Here is a 16,759-nt window from a genome sequence, read left to right as displayed (position 1 = left end):
TAAATTTTAACTGAAAAGTGATCCCTGTTAAATCTAAGAGTGGAAAAAGAGAGGGAGGAAATGAACAATTAGGAACATGCTCAATCGGACTGGCCGCAAATGGTGGAGTCAGAAATGTGCAGGGGATTCCAACACAATTCCATCAAGATGGCATGTACCAATGCCATCGCACTAGTCCAAGTAATCAATTTCAGCTCACAATTGATAGCTCCGATAGGTCTAAGAGTCAAAGAGATCACACAAACAAGACAAGTATCTGCTAATACTAACTGAAAGAATCAAAAAGGGAGAGAAAGATCCAACATGGGAAGTGGGATACACAGCAGACTCATAGGATGGCAGATGTCCTAGACAGCACTCCGGCCTCAGAATCAGCCCTCAAGGCATTCAGATCTGGCTGAAGAGCCCATGAGAGTATAGCAGGCATGGAAAGCCAAGATATCATGGAAAAAAAAAAAAAAAGACCTAAATGAATGACCTCAGTGAATGAGATCCCAGTGGAAAGAACGGGGCCTTCAAAGAAGGAGGTACCCTTCTCCGAAGGGAGGAGAGAACCTCCACTTTGACTATGACCCTATCGGAACAATATCAAAGTCAGCGAAATCTAAAGGCTTCCATAGCCCTGGCAACTCATGACTAGAGCCCAGGGAGATTACTGACGCCATGAACAGGAGTGTCAAATTGTTAAGTCAGCAACAGGAGTCACTGTGTACTTACACCCCATGCGGGATCTGTCCCTAATGTGTCGTCTAAAGCCAAGTGATGCTAGGACTGGTACTGAAAGAGTACTTTTATACTTTGCGTTTCTGTGTGGGCGCAGACTGATGAGGTCTTTGCTAATTATATACTGAAGTGATCTTCTGTATATAAAGAGAATTGGAAATGAAAAAAAAAAAAAAAACAACCTGGTGTTAAAATGGAAATGGCATAGAAAATTAATTATTTTGAAAAAAAAAATTATGTAGGATCTCTGTCTTTAATGTGCTGTACATTGCTAATTAATGCTATAATTAGTAATCCAATGGTAGTTTTTTCACTTGATGTTGCTATATGGGCAAAATGTTGAAATCTTTACCTAGTATATACTAAACTGATCTTCTGTATACAAAGAGAATTGAAAATGAATCTTTACATGAATGGAAGGGGAGAGGGAGCGGGAGGGGGGAGGGTTGCGGGCGGGAGGGAAGTTATGGGAGGGGGGAAGCCATTGTAACCCATAAGCTATACTTTGGAAATTTATATTCATTAAATAAAAGTTTAATAAAAAAAAAAAGAAACTTTGATTATATTAATTCTTCCAATCACAAACATGGAAGATTTTTCCATTTTTGATGTCTTCTATTTCTTTCTTTAATGTTTTATAATTTTCATTGTAGAGGTCTTTTATCTTCTTAAATTTATTACAAGGTATTTAAATTTTTTTTAGCTATTGTGAATGGAATTGATCTTGTAAGTTCTTTCCCAGCCATGGCATTGTTTGTTTTTACAAAGGGTATTGATTTTTGTGTGCTGATTTTATTTTCTGGAACTTTACTAAACTCTCTTATGAGTTCCAATAGTCTCTTAATTGAGTCTTTTCGTTCGCCATAAATAGAATCATGTCATCTGCAAACAGGGATAATTTATCTTAATCCTTTTGAATCTGTATCCCTTTGATTTCTTTTTCTTGCCTAATGGTTCTTGTTAAAATTTCCAGAAGTATATTGAATAGCAATGATGAAAAAGGGCATACTTGTCTGGTTCTGGATCTTAGTAGTAATGTTTCCAACTTTTCTCAAATCAGTATGATTTTGGCTCTGGGTTTGTCACATATTATCTTGTGCTGAATGTCCCTTCTATAATAAATTTTATTCCTGTTTTTATGATAAAAAACAAGTATTATGGAGCTGTGTCATGTAGTTATTAAAAATACTGTCATATTTTTTGATTTTATTTGACTGTCAGAGTGCTAACATTTTATATGTTTGAAATATGATAAAATATAATTTTTATTTGATTGTAAAATTGGTACACATTACATTCTTCTTGAAGGTAGATTTCAAAATTGTATAAGATCCAAGTCCACAACACATAAATCTATACCAATCACACATAAAAGAAAGCTTCATAGTATGTTTTGCTGAGAAAGTTATTTTAAAATGACACTTCAAATAGTGCATATAGAAAAGGAAAAATATATAAGGAAAGTAGCTAAGGTAAGTTCTTCTCTTGCAATTAATTTTGATTTTATTTTTGCCTCTATGAACAATTTCCTGCCTAATTTTGAGATGTACGGTGATCAAAAGATTACAAGGAGAAAAGACCAGAAAAGAGGCTTACTTGGGGATATAAGATTTTTTTTCTGTCTTCTCAGATAGAACTGACAATAGATAATAATTCTATCCCTTTCAGATGTTACAAGATAATAAAAACTATAATGTTAAAGAGAGAGGAAATAAAATGTAAAAGTTAATAGCCAATTCATTCTCCATGGTAGTTCAGTCCTTGGCCTTTCTGAAGAGAGCCTGCCAAAAGTAAGAAATTATGTGATGATTCTGTGATATGGACTCTTCACTTGGAACTAAGAACTTCAAGACCATCTTCTTAAACTATGGATCTAAAGATCATAGGTCAGATCTTCATTCACTACATGATTTGAAAGTATAAGCCTACTCAGTGTCCAGAGGAAATAATAGTTCCTAACAACACATTAGTAATCAAAAAGATAATTGTCATTTTATGAAATATTGTAGAGGTAACTCTAACAAATTATTCTGAGCTATTCACAGGCATTCACTACAGAAGTCTAAATTGTGATCTGGCTTTCTTCACCCTTTTACATACACCCTTTTATTTATTCTCTGAATTTGTACATGGGATCATTCAATTGATGCTTCTTATAAACTAATCAAATTATGAGAGAAGGAAAAAAATTCAATGAACTGAGAATAACTGAAAGAGTGGTACATATCACTTAAAGATGAATAAATGCATAGCCGTAAACCTAGGATAAAATTCCTCCAAGTCAGGTTTCTTTAGTTGAATCAGACGTAGATGAAGATTTTCACCATGACTGCAGATGCCCCAACTCCAAAGATTTTATTTAAACTAATTTGTTAAGTTGAGCAAGTTGTTTCATCTTTCAGATCTAACTTCTTTGGTCTGTTAAAAGAAGGACTGAGGAAGACCAACCTAAATATCCCATGCTACTCAGGCACATTTCAATGACTGGCCCTCCAAATAAGTGAGTTCCTACTGTTAACTTTTCTCCATGTAAATACACACACAAATTACATGGAAGATAGCAAAAAAACAATACAAGATCCTTCATGTAAAACTTATGAATCTATCTCCCAAAACAAACAACTGTAATTTTGTCTTACTGAGAGAACTCTTCAATTCTTATAGAAATTTACTATAACTAAGTGGTAGGTAATATAAGAATTAAAAATTGGTCATTGAGAACATCATGCTATGTATGAAGGAAATAAGATGTAGCTACAGTGATAACATTTAATGATTACATTAATTGCCATGTATCTAAGCAAAAGGACAAAATTAACTAGCTTCTCCTAGATTTCTCCCCAATTTTCTTTTTACTGCCACAAACACCTGTCTTCCTCAGATATTACATCGATTCAATATGCTCTGCATCTCTGGGGCCCTTCCTTACCAACCCTATGTCTATTTGTGTATTCACAGTTGAAATATTGTCTTGGGTTTCTGGCTCTCCTTTTCTTTCCTACTCCATCATAAACTGTTCACACTCTGCTATTTTTCACCAGGCTCTACTAATAAGGACAGCTTAGCAACTAACATACCTCCATTCCAAAAGTATTTTGACTCTGTAGGAGGAAGGAATGTGTCACTAATGATAAGGTAAATTTCTAAAACTCAAGAGTACTAGTAAGATATCCTTATTTATGAAGGGTAGAAGAAAGTTTCTGAATTTCCACAATATAACAAGGTATACAAGGTAACTTACTATAAAGAGAACCTTATGAATTTTGATAGTATACAAAGACATACTGTATTAGGATTCTCGTCTTGAGAAGAAAAAAATGAACAGGCAGGGTGGAGTCAGATTATGGAGAGCTTTGAATGTTTGTGGTGAAAACAATGGATTTCAACCTCTGGACAACAAAGATTTTATGAGGTTTATAAACTTCAAAAATAAATGAAATAAACTGTGTTTTAGAAAGATTTACCTGGTGGTAGTGAATATACTAGCTTAGGGCAAAAGACACCATAAAAAGACAATTATTTTAGAGACTACTATCATTGCTCAGGGTTCAGGGAGTAGACATTAAAGGATTGATTTGAAAGACAGCTAGAAAAATGAATTGAAAGAAACTGGTAAAAATGAAGAGTCAAATATTTTAAAAATTTGGATAATGGAATATTTTGGTATTACTGACCTTTTAAAGTAAAGAGTTATTTGGAAAATAGCATACTGCCCAAAATCAGGTTGCATCAAACCATAAGTGTAATATTCAGTAGAGATAAAAGTACTATTAACTGTCATAAGTAACAAAGCATGTATCATTTTACATGTATATTGTATAAATACTGTGTGTGTATATGTGTGTGTGTGTGTGAGATATAGAGCGAGAGAGAGAAAGAGAGAGAAAAATTCCTCTAAGAAACTAAATAGAATATATTAGTATTTTTGAAGTCAAATAAATGGTTTTGAGGTAAGCATCAGAAAGTCTACAAGTGTGCTGCTCCAAAGGCATTGTCGGTACGTTTTAACATCATTCTGGAGTTTCCCTATCATAGCTGTGGTACATCATTATAAAGGGCAATGCATTATGAGAAGCATCTCCAGAGATACTCAAAATTTCCAAACATATCACATATAGAAAGACACAAAACACAAAAATGAACAAAATACACACAAAATCTGCCAAGAGTACACTGAAAGTCTGTCATTTCTACTATGACCTCATTATCTCAAAATAAAAGTAAACAATATAATTTTAATATTTAGCATTTAATACATACATGCATAGAATCTGCTTATACTGAGACAACAGAGTTGATCTAAGCAATAAATGATTTGGAAGAACTCAATATTTATTAATTTAAATTTTTTTCACCTTTTGTCTTATAAACTTGTTTTCCATATCAATATACTGTCAAATATATATATATATATATATATATATATGCCAAATTTAACTTTTAAAATTAAGATATATTCCTTCTCTATGCAAATATGATTTATCATGACTTTGGAAAGGAAGCAGCTGAAACTATTTTGTTATTCTCAACATGTAAGGCAATTCCAATTAAAGTCTTTTTTTTTTTTTTTTGACAGGCAGAGTGGACAGTGAGAGAGAGAGAGAGAGACAGAGAGGAAGGTCTTCCTTTTTCCATTGGTTCACCCCCCAATGGCCGCTGTCGGCCGGCGCACTGCACTGATCCAAAGCCAGGAGCCAGGTGCTTCTCCTGGTCTCCCATGCGAGTGCAGGGCCCAAGGACTTGGGCCATCCTCCACTGCACTCCGGGGCCACAGCAGAGAGCTGGACAGGAAGAGGAGCAACTGGGACAGAATCCGGCGCCCCAAACGGGGCTAGAATCTGGTGTGCTGGCGCTTCAGGCAGAGGATTAGCCTATTGAGCCACGGCGCCTGCCCCAATTAAAGTCTTCACAATATTAATCACAATATATGGACATTTAAAAAATAAATAACTGGCCGGCGCCGTGGCTCAACAGGCTAATCCTCCGCCTTGCGGCGCCGGCACACCGGGTTCTAGTCCCGGTGGGGGCACCGATCCTGTCCCGGTTGCCCCTCTTCCAGGCCAGCTCTCTGCTGTGGCCAGGGAGTGCAGTGGAGGATGGCCCAAGTGTTTGGGCTCTGCACCCCATGGGAGACCAGGATAAGCACCTGGCTCCTGCCATCGGAACAGCACGGTGCGCCGGCCGCAGTGCGCTACCGCGGCGGCCATTGGAGGGTGAACCAACGGCAAAAGGAAGACCTTTCTCTCTGTCTCTCTCTCACTGTCCACTCTGCCTGTCAAAAAAATAAATAAATAAATAAATAAATAAAAATAAAAATAAATAAATAAATAAATAACTGAAAATACTTATGTCAGTGTACTTATGCACATTTTCACTACCTATTATAGGGAAAACATAAAAACATTATAAAAATGACATGAAAATTCTTTCCTCAATATTGTAAATTTTTAAATTAAATTAAAAATGTTTTCATTTTAGTCTTACTTTGTATACATATAAACTATTAAATGTCATAACTGAAAAGAAATACACATATATGCATATATATTGTTATTTGTATAAATTGTATTTACTTTTCCTTTAGGGTTTTTTTTTTTTTATTTGAGAGAAAGAGAAATAGAAATTTAGTTTTTTTGGTCTCGGCTGCAGAAGCGAGATGACGAAGGGGACGTCATTATTTGGAAAGCGTCACAACAAGACGCACACGCTGTGCCACCGCTGCGGCTCTAAGGCCTACCACCTTCAGAAGTCGACGTGTGGCAAAAGTGGCTACCCTGCGAAGCGCAAGAGAAAGTATAAGTGGAGTGCCAAGGCTAAAAGACGAAATACCACTGGGACTGGTCGGATGAGGCACCTAAAAATTGTATACCGCAGATTCAGGCATGGATTCCATGAAGGAACAACACCTAAACCCAAGAGGGCAGCCGTTGCAGCATCCAGTTCATTTTGAGAATTTCAACAATAAGTCAAGCAATAAATGCTCTGGTTACCAAAAAAAAAAAAAAAAAAAAAAAAAAAAAAAAAAAAAAAAGAAATAGAAATTTAAGCTTCATCTGATTTTCACTTCTCACATGCCTGTAACAGCTGGGGTTGGGCCATAGAGAAAGCAAGAACCAGGAATTCAATCCAGGCCTCCTATGAGAGTGTCAAGAACCCTACAACTTGAGCCAGCACTTAATCTTCCCAGAGTGCATATTAGCAGGAAACTGGAATCAAGAGTGGAGCCGGAGCAGGCACACACATATGAGATGCAGGCATAGTAGAATCTTAAAACTACTTGGCCCAAAATCTGCTCCTTTTTATTCATTTTTGTTATATTAAAATGAAACATAAGGTTCCATTTTCACTAATCATGTAATTATACTGTGTATAATTCTGTATCAAATCTGTATTTCCAAATATATTTTTATATTTGTATCGTGCTGATACCCAAGAGGTTTCGTAACATTCTGGACATTTCAGAAGGAGTATCTGTTAAAGAATCTGATCATAAGCCTTTGCATGTATCTACCAGTAGGTGGAGCAGACAACATAATTTATTACCCAAGAACAAGGGCAAGGGAATGAGAGTCAGTTTATTTGAAATAAAACAAATCTGCAAATGAGATTTTCTTCAAAGGAAATATGTCTTATATGTGTTAGATTTAGTTTGACTGGTTACTGAATCAAAATAAATAACTTTATTAAGTAATCAATCTTTGCAGAAATATAAATTTACAAATGGAAGCAATGCTTGCATTTTACTTTATTCAAATCAACTAAAATTAGCTTTCCTTTCATAAAACTTTTACAGGGACAAAGACTTTTTGATGTGTTCATTTAATAAGGGCGCTAAACTCAATCCTGTTTCACAGGTGATGGGGTGCATAACAAATAGTATTTTCTGGGAAATATAATTGACTAATCCTATTATGTCTGTAGCAACAAATTAACCTTATTACTACTAGTAAATGGTGATTGATTATTTATGCAAATAAGTTACCATGTTCAGCTTTCTGATTGAAATAAACATATACAAAAGGTGCTTTAATATGACTTGAACTTTTTAATTAATAAAACCCTGAGGGGTCTATTAATTCACTCATTGCAATATTAGTTATTTACTTGTGTAATTTCTATTAGCACTAACATATTTGCTTGAATAAAGATGAGATAGTTAATACCAGTAAAAATCTGTAATAGCTTTTAGAACTATTTTAAATATGTATTGAATTTATACTAAAAATAGGCTTAAACTGACTTTAGAAATTTGCTATCAGTATATGAATATATCAACACATCAGCATAATCATCCTAAAATTATTAATGCATTAAATAACACATTGGTTCACTATTATCTATATCTGAATTCACAAAGGCAATTATACCTTACAGTATTCTTTAGCTTTTTTTACATCATTGTGTGTCTGAATTAATGTTCTATCTAAATTAAGCTATATTAGAAATATAAAAGTAAAATAAAAACTAATATTCTATAGATGATATTAATAACAGTCCTAATTATTGAAATTACCAGTGAAAATGTTTCTTTCTTTGTTAAAAATACTATTAGATGTATACCCTTTAATCAGATCAAAAGAACTGTTACTCTACTGATATACTTCTTACAAAAAAAAGATATACACTAGTTAAAACTCATACAAATATTTAAAATAAATACTTCTTAAATACTTGCTATTTTTAACTTAGAAGGCATTTTTAATACAATATGATATCAAAATTCTAAAAACAAGTATGAACTTAACCTGTGAACAACTAAGGAATAGTTTTAAATCCCAGATTAATTTCTTAGCAGGAGTCAAAGTTATGCGGGGAAAATCAGTATTAAAATTCAGAGTGAAGAATGTCTCTTCCATTCTGTGAGTCTTCCTTAGGTTAGGGAAAATATTTACAATTTTTGATTAAAATAAAGCAAAATAGTCAATCGCATCAGCAAAATAATAAGTATAAATGGTTGCAAATTCCACCAAGATTATCTATATAATCTGTAATAGAAGGATGGTAATTTCTTGCTACTGAGATAAACTGCTTCCAATTATTCTGAAATTAGGTCAAGTGATTCTTATAGTAAAGGATCATGTAGTACATGAAAAGTATTTCTGGGGTCAGTGCTATGGCATGGTAGGTTAAGCCTTCTCCTGTGGCACCTGCATCACATTCAGGTGCCAGTTCAAGTCCTGTCTGCTCCACTTCTGAACTAGCTCCCTGCTAGCAGCCTGGGAAAGCAGTGGAAGATGACCCAAGTGCTTGGGCTGCTGTGCTCAAGTGGGAGACCTAGAGGAAGCTCCTGGCTTCGAATTGGCTCATTTCCAGCTGTTGCAGCCATTTGGGGAGTGAACCAGTGGATGGAAGACCTCCCTCTCTGTATCTCCCTCTCTTTGCTTGTAACACTGTCTCTCAAATAGATAAATAAATCTTTTTTTTTTTTTTGACAGGCAGAGTGGACAGTGAGAGAGAGAGACAGAGAGAAAGGTCTTCCTTTTGCCGTTGGTTCACCCTCCAATGGCCGCCGCGGTAGCGCACTGTGGCCGGCACACCGCGCTGATCCAATGGCAGGAGCCAGGTGTTTATCCTGGTCTCCCATGGGGTGCAGGGCCCAAGGGCTTGGGCCATCCTCCACTGCACTCCCTGGCCACAGCAGAGAGCTGGCCTGGAAGAGGGGCAACCGGGACAGGATCAGTGCCCCGACCGGGACTAGAACCCGGTGTGCCAGCGCCGCTAGGCGGAGGATTAGCCTAGTGAGCCGCAGCGCCGGCCGATAAATAAATCTTTTAAAAAAATATTTCAAGATGTTCCTGAGAAATCTGAATTAAAAGATAAGATTACTTTGGTGCCAACAATTTTGAAATCCATGCATAAAAGTAGTATTCAAAAGAGTAATGGAAAAATGTATATTAATAAAAAACCACACATCAATTTATATATACTATAGTCCTAGCATAGTTATCAATAGATGATAGGTACTCAAAAATATGTTATTTGGAATAATAAAAATTTCATATTCACTTTATTTATTCAATCTTGGTGCTGCACACCTTCATTTAGGTGGAGATTACAGTCATTAGTTGTATTAGTTTTAAAATTCAATTGTTTTTATATCATGATGAAAAAATACTGATTTAAAGCTAAGTAAATTAAACCTGGCTGGTTACAAAGAATAAAATATAAGAGCTTTCTTTTTTTCTTTATTTGAGAGAGAGAGTTACAGGCAGTGAAAGGGAGAGAAAGAGAGAAATGTCTTCCTTCCATTGGTTCACTCCCCAAATGGCCACAACGGCTGGAGCTGTACTGATCTGAAGCCAGAGCCAGGTGCTTTTTCCTGGTCTCTCATGCAGGTGCAGGGGTCCAAGCATTTGGGCCATCCTCTACTGCTTTTCCAGGCCACAGCAGAGAGCTGGATTGCAAGAACAGTAGCCGGGATTAGAACTGGCGTCAATATGGGATGCCAGTGCCACAGGCAGAGGATTAACCTACTGCACCCTGGCACCGGCCCCCATGAACTTTCTAACCATCCTGTTAATACAACTAATGCTCTGAACAAAATGAACAGATGAGACATTAAGATAATACCACTCTTTTATCTCACACACACACACACGTACACATACACAAACAATTTGCTTTGGGAATAGTGTCTTCACAGGCTGTAATGGTTGTTATTTCATCTTTAGCTCCCTGTGATGAAATATTAAGGTCAATTATGACAATGTACACCAACTCGCCAGAGCCAAATTAAAATCCATGATATTTTTATGATGTTCTTTAAGGGAGGTGATATGAAAACATAATTTCATGTGTAATACCCAAAGGTCTGTGAAGCCAGGTATAAAATAGGAATGGGCAGTATTAGTATAAATATTTCTAACTGATTTTCATTAATATCCAAAGGAAAGCAAAGACAGACAATGAGAAAACAATTATTTCTGATTGGCAATACTATTAGCAGAAAATCAAAGTACAGAACTTTGGTTTATCCTTGATAGTTTAAATTCTAATAATATGATTGTTATTATTTATGGAATGCTCATTAAGAGTCTGGCACAATTTAAAATTTTTACATTTAATCCTTATACTCTTCTTTAAAGGTGGGTTTCTTTATATCACATATGCATAATGAAACAGAGGCTTAGAAAATTCAAGATTATTCCCTAATGTCTTACCCTAAGTGGGTGAGCCAGGATGCCCACTCAGATATGTCTGATGACAATGCCCATGCTCTTCCCATTGCACCACAGTACCTCAAAAATAATTTTATTAGATGCCAGAGAATTCTGGAGACAAAGGATCACTAAAGTTGAATTTATATAAATTAATATTACCAACATCTGCATAGTATATTCAAGGAGATAAAATGAACACAGCACTGGCAGCTAATACATATTTGATAACACAAATGTACCCAACACACAATGGTAGTATTTTGAAATTCATTAAGGTTTATAAGTCAAGTGTGCTAGCCAGATTTGCAAAATTACTTGTCATATCACATAGTTAATTTAAAAACTGAGATGAAATCAAAAGGGCTAAAGTAATAATGCATATAAAATTTTTATCAATCTCTCTAGCACAGAGTAAGAGCTCTACATATGTTTACTATATCATTTTTATTAGTAAAACAATTGAGTTATTACATACTTTCTAAATCAATCCATTAAATAATCAGTAACCTTGTATGAAACAGATCAAAAAATGCTATAAAATGATTTCACCAGTTTCAAAATTGCTTTCTCTATTATAACCTAGATATCATAAGTATAAGCACAATCTGAATTTTTTTTTTTTTAACTTTTATTTAATGAATATAAATTTCCAGTGTACAGCTTATGGATTACAATGGCTTCCCCCCCCCCCAATAACTTCCCTCCCACCCGCAACCCTCCCCCCTCCCGCTCCCTCTCCCCTTCCATTTGCATCAAGATTCATTTTCAATTCTCTTTATATACAGAAGATCAATTTAGTATAAAGATTTCAACAGTTTGCACCCACATAGAAACACAAAGTGAAACATACTGTTTGAGTACTAGTTATAGCATTAAATCACAATGTACAGCACATTAAGGACAGCGATCCCACATGAGGAGCAAGTGCACAGTGGCTCCTGTTGTTGACCCAACAAATTGACACTCTAGTTTATGGCGCCAGTAACCATCCTAGGCTGTCGTCATGAGTTGCCAAGGCTATGGAAGCCTTCCAAGTTCACCGACTCTGATCATATTTAGACAAGGTCATAAAAGACAGAGTGAGGATAGTAACCAATGATCCTAAGAGTGGCATTTACCAGGTTTGAACAATTATACAGCATTAAGTGGGGAAGATGACCATCAGTACACACAGGTTGGGAGTAGAGCCATTGGTGGTAGAGTAGAGGTTATGATTACAAAGGAATGAGGCCCAAGTGCACTAGACAGGGCCTAGAACAAAGGACAGAGTCATTATTAGAGGAGCTAAGAAAGGTGCTGTCTAAGCTACAATTAAGTTTTCTGATTGAGAGGCAAATAGAACCTGATAGAAGGGGCTTGATAATAATCTGGTGGGCTTTAGGCCTTGTAAGTTAAGAGGCCCAGACCTATCTATCTCTTCACATGGGGTATATCCTAAGGGAGGTCTGAACCTCCTAGGGGAAGGCACTCTGTTGACTTTCATTACTTGGCTGGCCTGGGAGGAGAGCTGGCCAGGTAAAGGCAGGGGGCATCTCTAACAAGAAATGTACAGTTCTGCCTGCAATGTTGCTGACCCTACTTGACCATCCCCTCAGCTGCAGTGGTCACTTTGGAAGTTGGGCTGAGTGAAGGGCTTTTCAGCTTAGAGCCAATAAGATCTGTGGCTCTGACCTGGGCATCCTTCGACTCCAGGCCAGGTCCATTTCCAGTGATCCAACTCTTGGCAGAGCTGCCAGGGCTCTTCACAAGCTGACTTCTGCTGAAGCCCAGGCTTACCACATTGAAAGCCACTGCAGTGGACTGGCCTGTTGGGTCTCCTTGAGGGCAGATCACTGTACAGATCAGCCATTAATAGGCCTGCCACCCATTGCTTCTGATGCCGAGCTTTCTTTTCCTCCTGGTTTGTGTTAAAGCAGACCAGACGATGCAAGTCAAGGGAGTGCCCGTTTCCCATCTCTAATCTTCGGTGGCCTGAACTACAAGTCTATAGTCACAGGCATGTTCTGTAGTAGTTTTTCTAAGGTAGACAATGCCCATGAGGAAAATTATATTCTCACTTTAAAACTTTCTTTCCCTTTGGTCTGAAAGGGAGGTTTTTTCTACTTACTGTATACTTCGCTGATGGCGAAGTGAATCAAGCTATGAGATTATTATTTGAGTTCTTATTTTGGCTATGCTATTGCAGAAAAATGTTAGCCATCTCTTTTATAAGGTCTAGAGATTAAATTGTGCATCCTACAGATTCCTTCATAATAGAATTAGTTTCCTACCTTGAAGAGAATAGAGAAATGAAAGAACAAGTTGGGCTTAGAATAGAGAAATGAGGGAGCAAGTCCTAGATCGCTTGCTGACAATAGCAATATCACATGAATACTTAGCAAACCGTTTCAACCATTAGATAACAACTTAAGAAAACATTTACCAGAAGGTCCAATGCCTTCTATAAATTTTAAGAATCATGTATTTGAAAACACCTCTTAAATATCTAACATGGTGTAGTTTGTTTAGCCAGTAAACTTAAGCACAACCATCTAGAATGTTTTTAGTTTCTTTCTACCAACAAGTCTAAAACATATGATACACAGATTCAGGTCCCACAAATTAAAATGTATCTTTGATTGATTTTAGCAGCTTAAATTTATGGACAATCTTATCTATAAGCCATTTAAAATAAAACTCTTAATAAAATTTCCCCATGTGGACATACAATATGTACACACATATAATATAGCATAATAGACCAATACATCAATTTTAATAATAGCTTTTAAAATCTTTAACTCTTTTTGTAGATTGCCAATTGATTTGAATTGCTTTTTCTTTTTAGTAACCTCAGTTAACCATACTTTCTCTCAGTTGGTACTGTTAATACATTATTGGCTTCATCTGTTTACAGAGCCATCCCAAAGTACTGAATACAATAAAAGTGGCTGGAAAAAGTCCATAGGAACCTATAGGAGGACAGCTAAACACAGAACCAACAACGCTTTAGTTTTATGAGCAGCAGATATTCAAATTTTTGAAAAAAGCACATATTTAAATAACCCATAGCTCTTAATAAAAATTCAGCTGTTTTTGAACAATTAGAATTTAACAGACATCGAGAGAACATAATAGATTACTTTAACACATTGCTTTAACAGAGCATCAGAGTTTAATTCTATGTCAAAGAGAGATTGAGCTTCCTGTGATCTTTTGCTGTGAGGTTTCCTTCCTTTACCTTCTTTCATATTGGTGACCAGGTTTCTGTGTTTCTGTGTGTAACACATCTTTAAGCATCTTTTGCAGGGCAGGATGAGTGGCAACAAATTCTTTCAGTTTCTGTTTGCTGTGAAAAGTCTTAATTTCACCTTCATTCACAAATGAGAGCTTTGCAGGATATAGTATTCTGGGCTGGCAGTTTTTCTCTCTTAGTACCTGGGCTATGTCTCGCCATTCCCTTCTAGCTTGTAGGGTTTCTGATGAGAAGTCTGCTGTGAGTCTAATTGGAGATCCTCTAAGAGTGATCCGACGTTTCTCTCTTGCACCTTTTAGGATCTTTTCTTTATGTTTCACTGTGGTGAGTTTGATTACAACATGTCGTGGTGAGGATCTCTTTTGGTCATGTTTATTAGGGGTTCTATAAGCTTCCTGTACTAAGATGCCTCTGTCCTTCTCCAAACCTGGGAAATTTTCTGCTAGTATCTCACTGAAAATGCCTTCTAATCCTTTCTCCCTCTCCATGCCTTCAGGAACTCCTAGAACCCGAATGTTGGGTTTTTTAATAGTATCCTGTAAATTCCTGACAATATTTTTTAGATTTCTAATTTCTTCTTCTTTTCTTTGGTTTGCCTGTTTCCTTTCCTGTTCTCTGTCTTCTAAGTCTGATATTCTCTCTTCTGCTTCGCCCATTCTGTTTTTAAGGTTCTCTAATGTGTTTGTCATTTGATCTATTGAACTCTTCATTTCATTATGATTTCTAGTCACTATCAGAGTTCCTTGTTCCACTAGTTGTTTCATTTCATTTTGATTCTTCCTTAATATTTCACTTTCACGAGAGAGATTTTCTATCTTGTCCATGAAGGATTTCTGTAGTTCAAGAATTTGTTTTTGAGAACTTCTTAATGTTCTTATCAATTTTTTGAGATCCGCTTCTTGCATTTCTTCGATCTCATCATCTTCATAATCTTGAATTGGGGTGTCTTTTTCATTTGGGGGCATCATAGTTTCTTCCTTGTTCTTGTTAGCTTGGTTTTTGCGTTTGTTGTTTGGCATGTTGGAGATATCTGGTTTCTTCACTGTGGTGTTTTTTCTTGTTACACTATGGCTCTATATTAAGTGGACTGTCTGCTTTCAGTGGAGCCTTAGAGGCTTGAGATGAGTGTGGACTGAGAGCTGTGTTTGGTTCCTCAGGGTTGAGGGTGTGTCAAGGATGACACTCCCAGGTTAGGTGTGGTAAATCTCTCTTTCTTTTTTTGATTTAAAAGGGAAGTAATTCCGCACAGCTGAACGTAATTGGAGGTAGTTAGCAGGCAAATGATATACCTACAGGAGCCAGAGATCGGAAGCTCTTTCCCAAGGACCACACAGGGAATCTCTGCTGCCCTCAGTGTGGGCTCCAATTCTCCTGCAGTCTCCCACTGGGTTGCCAAGTTAGATGCTAATCTCCTGTTATTTCACCCCTCCCCACAGAGTCAGGTTTTTCTGCTAGGCTCAGGGCTGGTGCAGACCTGAGGTCGCCTTGCTTATGACGTATGTCCAAAATGGCGCCTGCTCTGTCTTGTTCGCCTGTGAGAGGTGAGCGGAGAGAGAGAAACTTGTGTCCGTATCAGTCACTTTTTTTATTTTTTTTTTCTCTCTCTTCTAGTTAGCCTGGTGAACTTTTCCCCACGGAGTTTCAAGCCTCGTTCCCTCTAGCCTCCTCTTTCCGCTTGCCTGCTGGTATCTCGGGCTATGGAGGTTCGGCTCACCTCGCGTTCCAGCGCTGGTGCGTTGAGTCTGCCGCTGGTGTCCCGAACTTGGGCTCCCACGCTCTCCACGCAGGTCCACTGTGAATCACTAGTTCCGGAAGAGTTTCCTCTGCTGTTTCATCCCCTACTCTTCCTTGACACTGCAGTATCTCCACTTATATTAAACTTTCTCTCCCCCCGGACTAAGTGTGCTTCCTGCCTATTCCGCCATCTTGCCGCCTCCCCACAATCTGAATTTTGATAAGAAATATTCAAATTATAACAACTGTATCTTAGAAATGATTATAAGGTTTAAAGGGTATTAGTAGCCCTCTTAGTGTAATATAAATTAATAACTGAAGTTAGAAAAAACATTTTGCTTAAAATGAATTCTTACTTGGAATTCTGTATAAAAATGTAGCCTACCAATCTCACAACTAAAAGTTGTACACTGTTCTGGATTATGTAATGTTCAAAAAATGTTGACTTTTAATTTAAAAATTATATTATTCCTAAGTAGAGTCAAAAGACCTAATTTTGAATATTAGTTCTATTCCTAAAAATTTGATGTCAGTAAGCTGGTCACATGATAGCTCTGATCTTTCCTTGCCTGTTAAATGAAGATAACTTAGTTATGCAAATACAAGTAAATATAAAGATATTCAAAATTATTGAAAAGTTTTGTTTAGTCTCCCCAGTAGTGGCTAGAGGTACAAATGTATGTGATATCTCTGTCCTTAATATGTTGTTACATTTGGATGCCTTTAAGAATAATATTCAGCCTTACACCTCACTCTTCACCACTAGGACTTCACACCTACCGCTGAAGACATTTGAATATGTGACTCTGGTTAGAACTCTAACACTGGACTTGAAGGTCTATGATGAAAAAAAAAATCCAATAATTGCTAGCTTTCTGACTAGAGCTAAGGTAAAAAGCATATCTCA

At 36.7% G+C, this 16,759-nt stretch overlaps 2 protein-coding genes across 2 annotated transcripts in view; one reads left to right on the top strand and one right to left on the bottom strand.

The window, feature by feature from the left end:
• The window catches only part of SPATA17 (spermatogenesis associated 17), a 291,772-nt gene that overhangs the window by 148,754 nt on the left and 126,259 nt on the right, over positions 1-16,759 (bottom strand). The gene's annotated exons all lie outside the window — the stretch shown is intronic.
• On the top strand, positions 6,371-6,705 carry LOC133773737 (large ribosomal subunit protein eL37-like). Its single transcript, XM_062211328.1, has one exon. The coding sequence runs from the start codon at positions 6,380-6,382 to the stop codon at positions 6,671-6,673; it is 294 nt and encodes a 97-aa protein (XP_062067312.1). The 5' UTR covers positions 6,371-6,379; the 3' UTR covers positions 6,674-6,705.

The sequence above is a fragment of the Lepus europaeus genome, chromosome 14 (genome assembly GCF_033115175.1).
Source record: "Lepus europaeus isolate LE1 chromosome 14, mLepTim1.pri, whole genome shotgun sequence".
NCBI lineage: Eukaryota > Metazoa > Chordata > Mammalia > Lagomorpha > Leporidae > Lepus > Lepus europaeus.
The sequence above is the reverse complement of the archived record's forward strand: the minus strand, read 5'-3'. Positions and strand labels throughout refer to the sequence as shown.

Coding starts and splice junctions, on each gene's coding strand:
- LOC133773737 (XM_062211328.1), top strand. CDS start 6,380: ATGACGAAGGGGACGTCATTATTTGGAAAGCGTCACAACAAGACGCAC.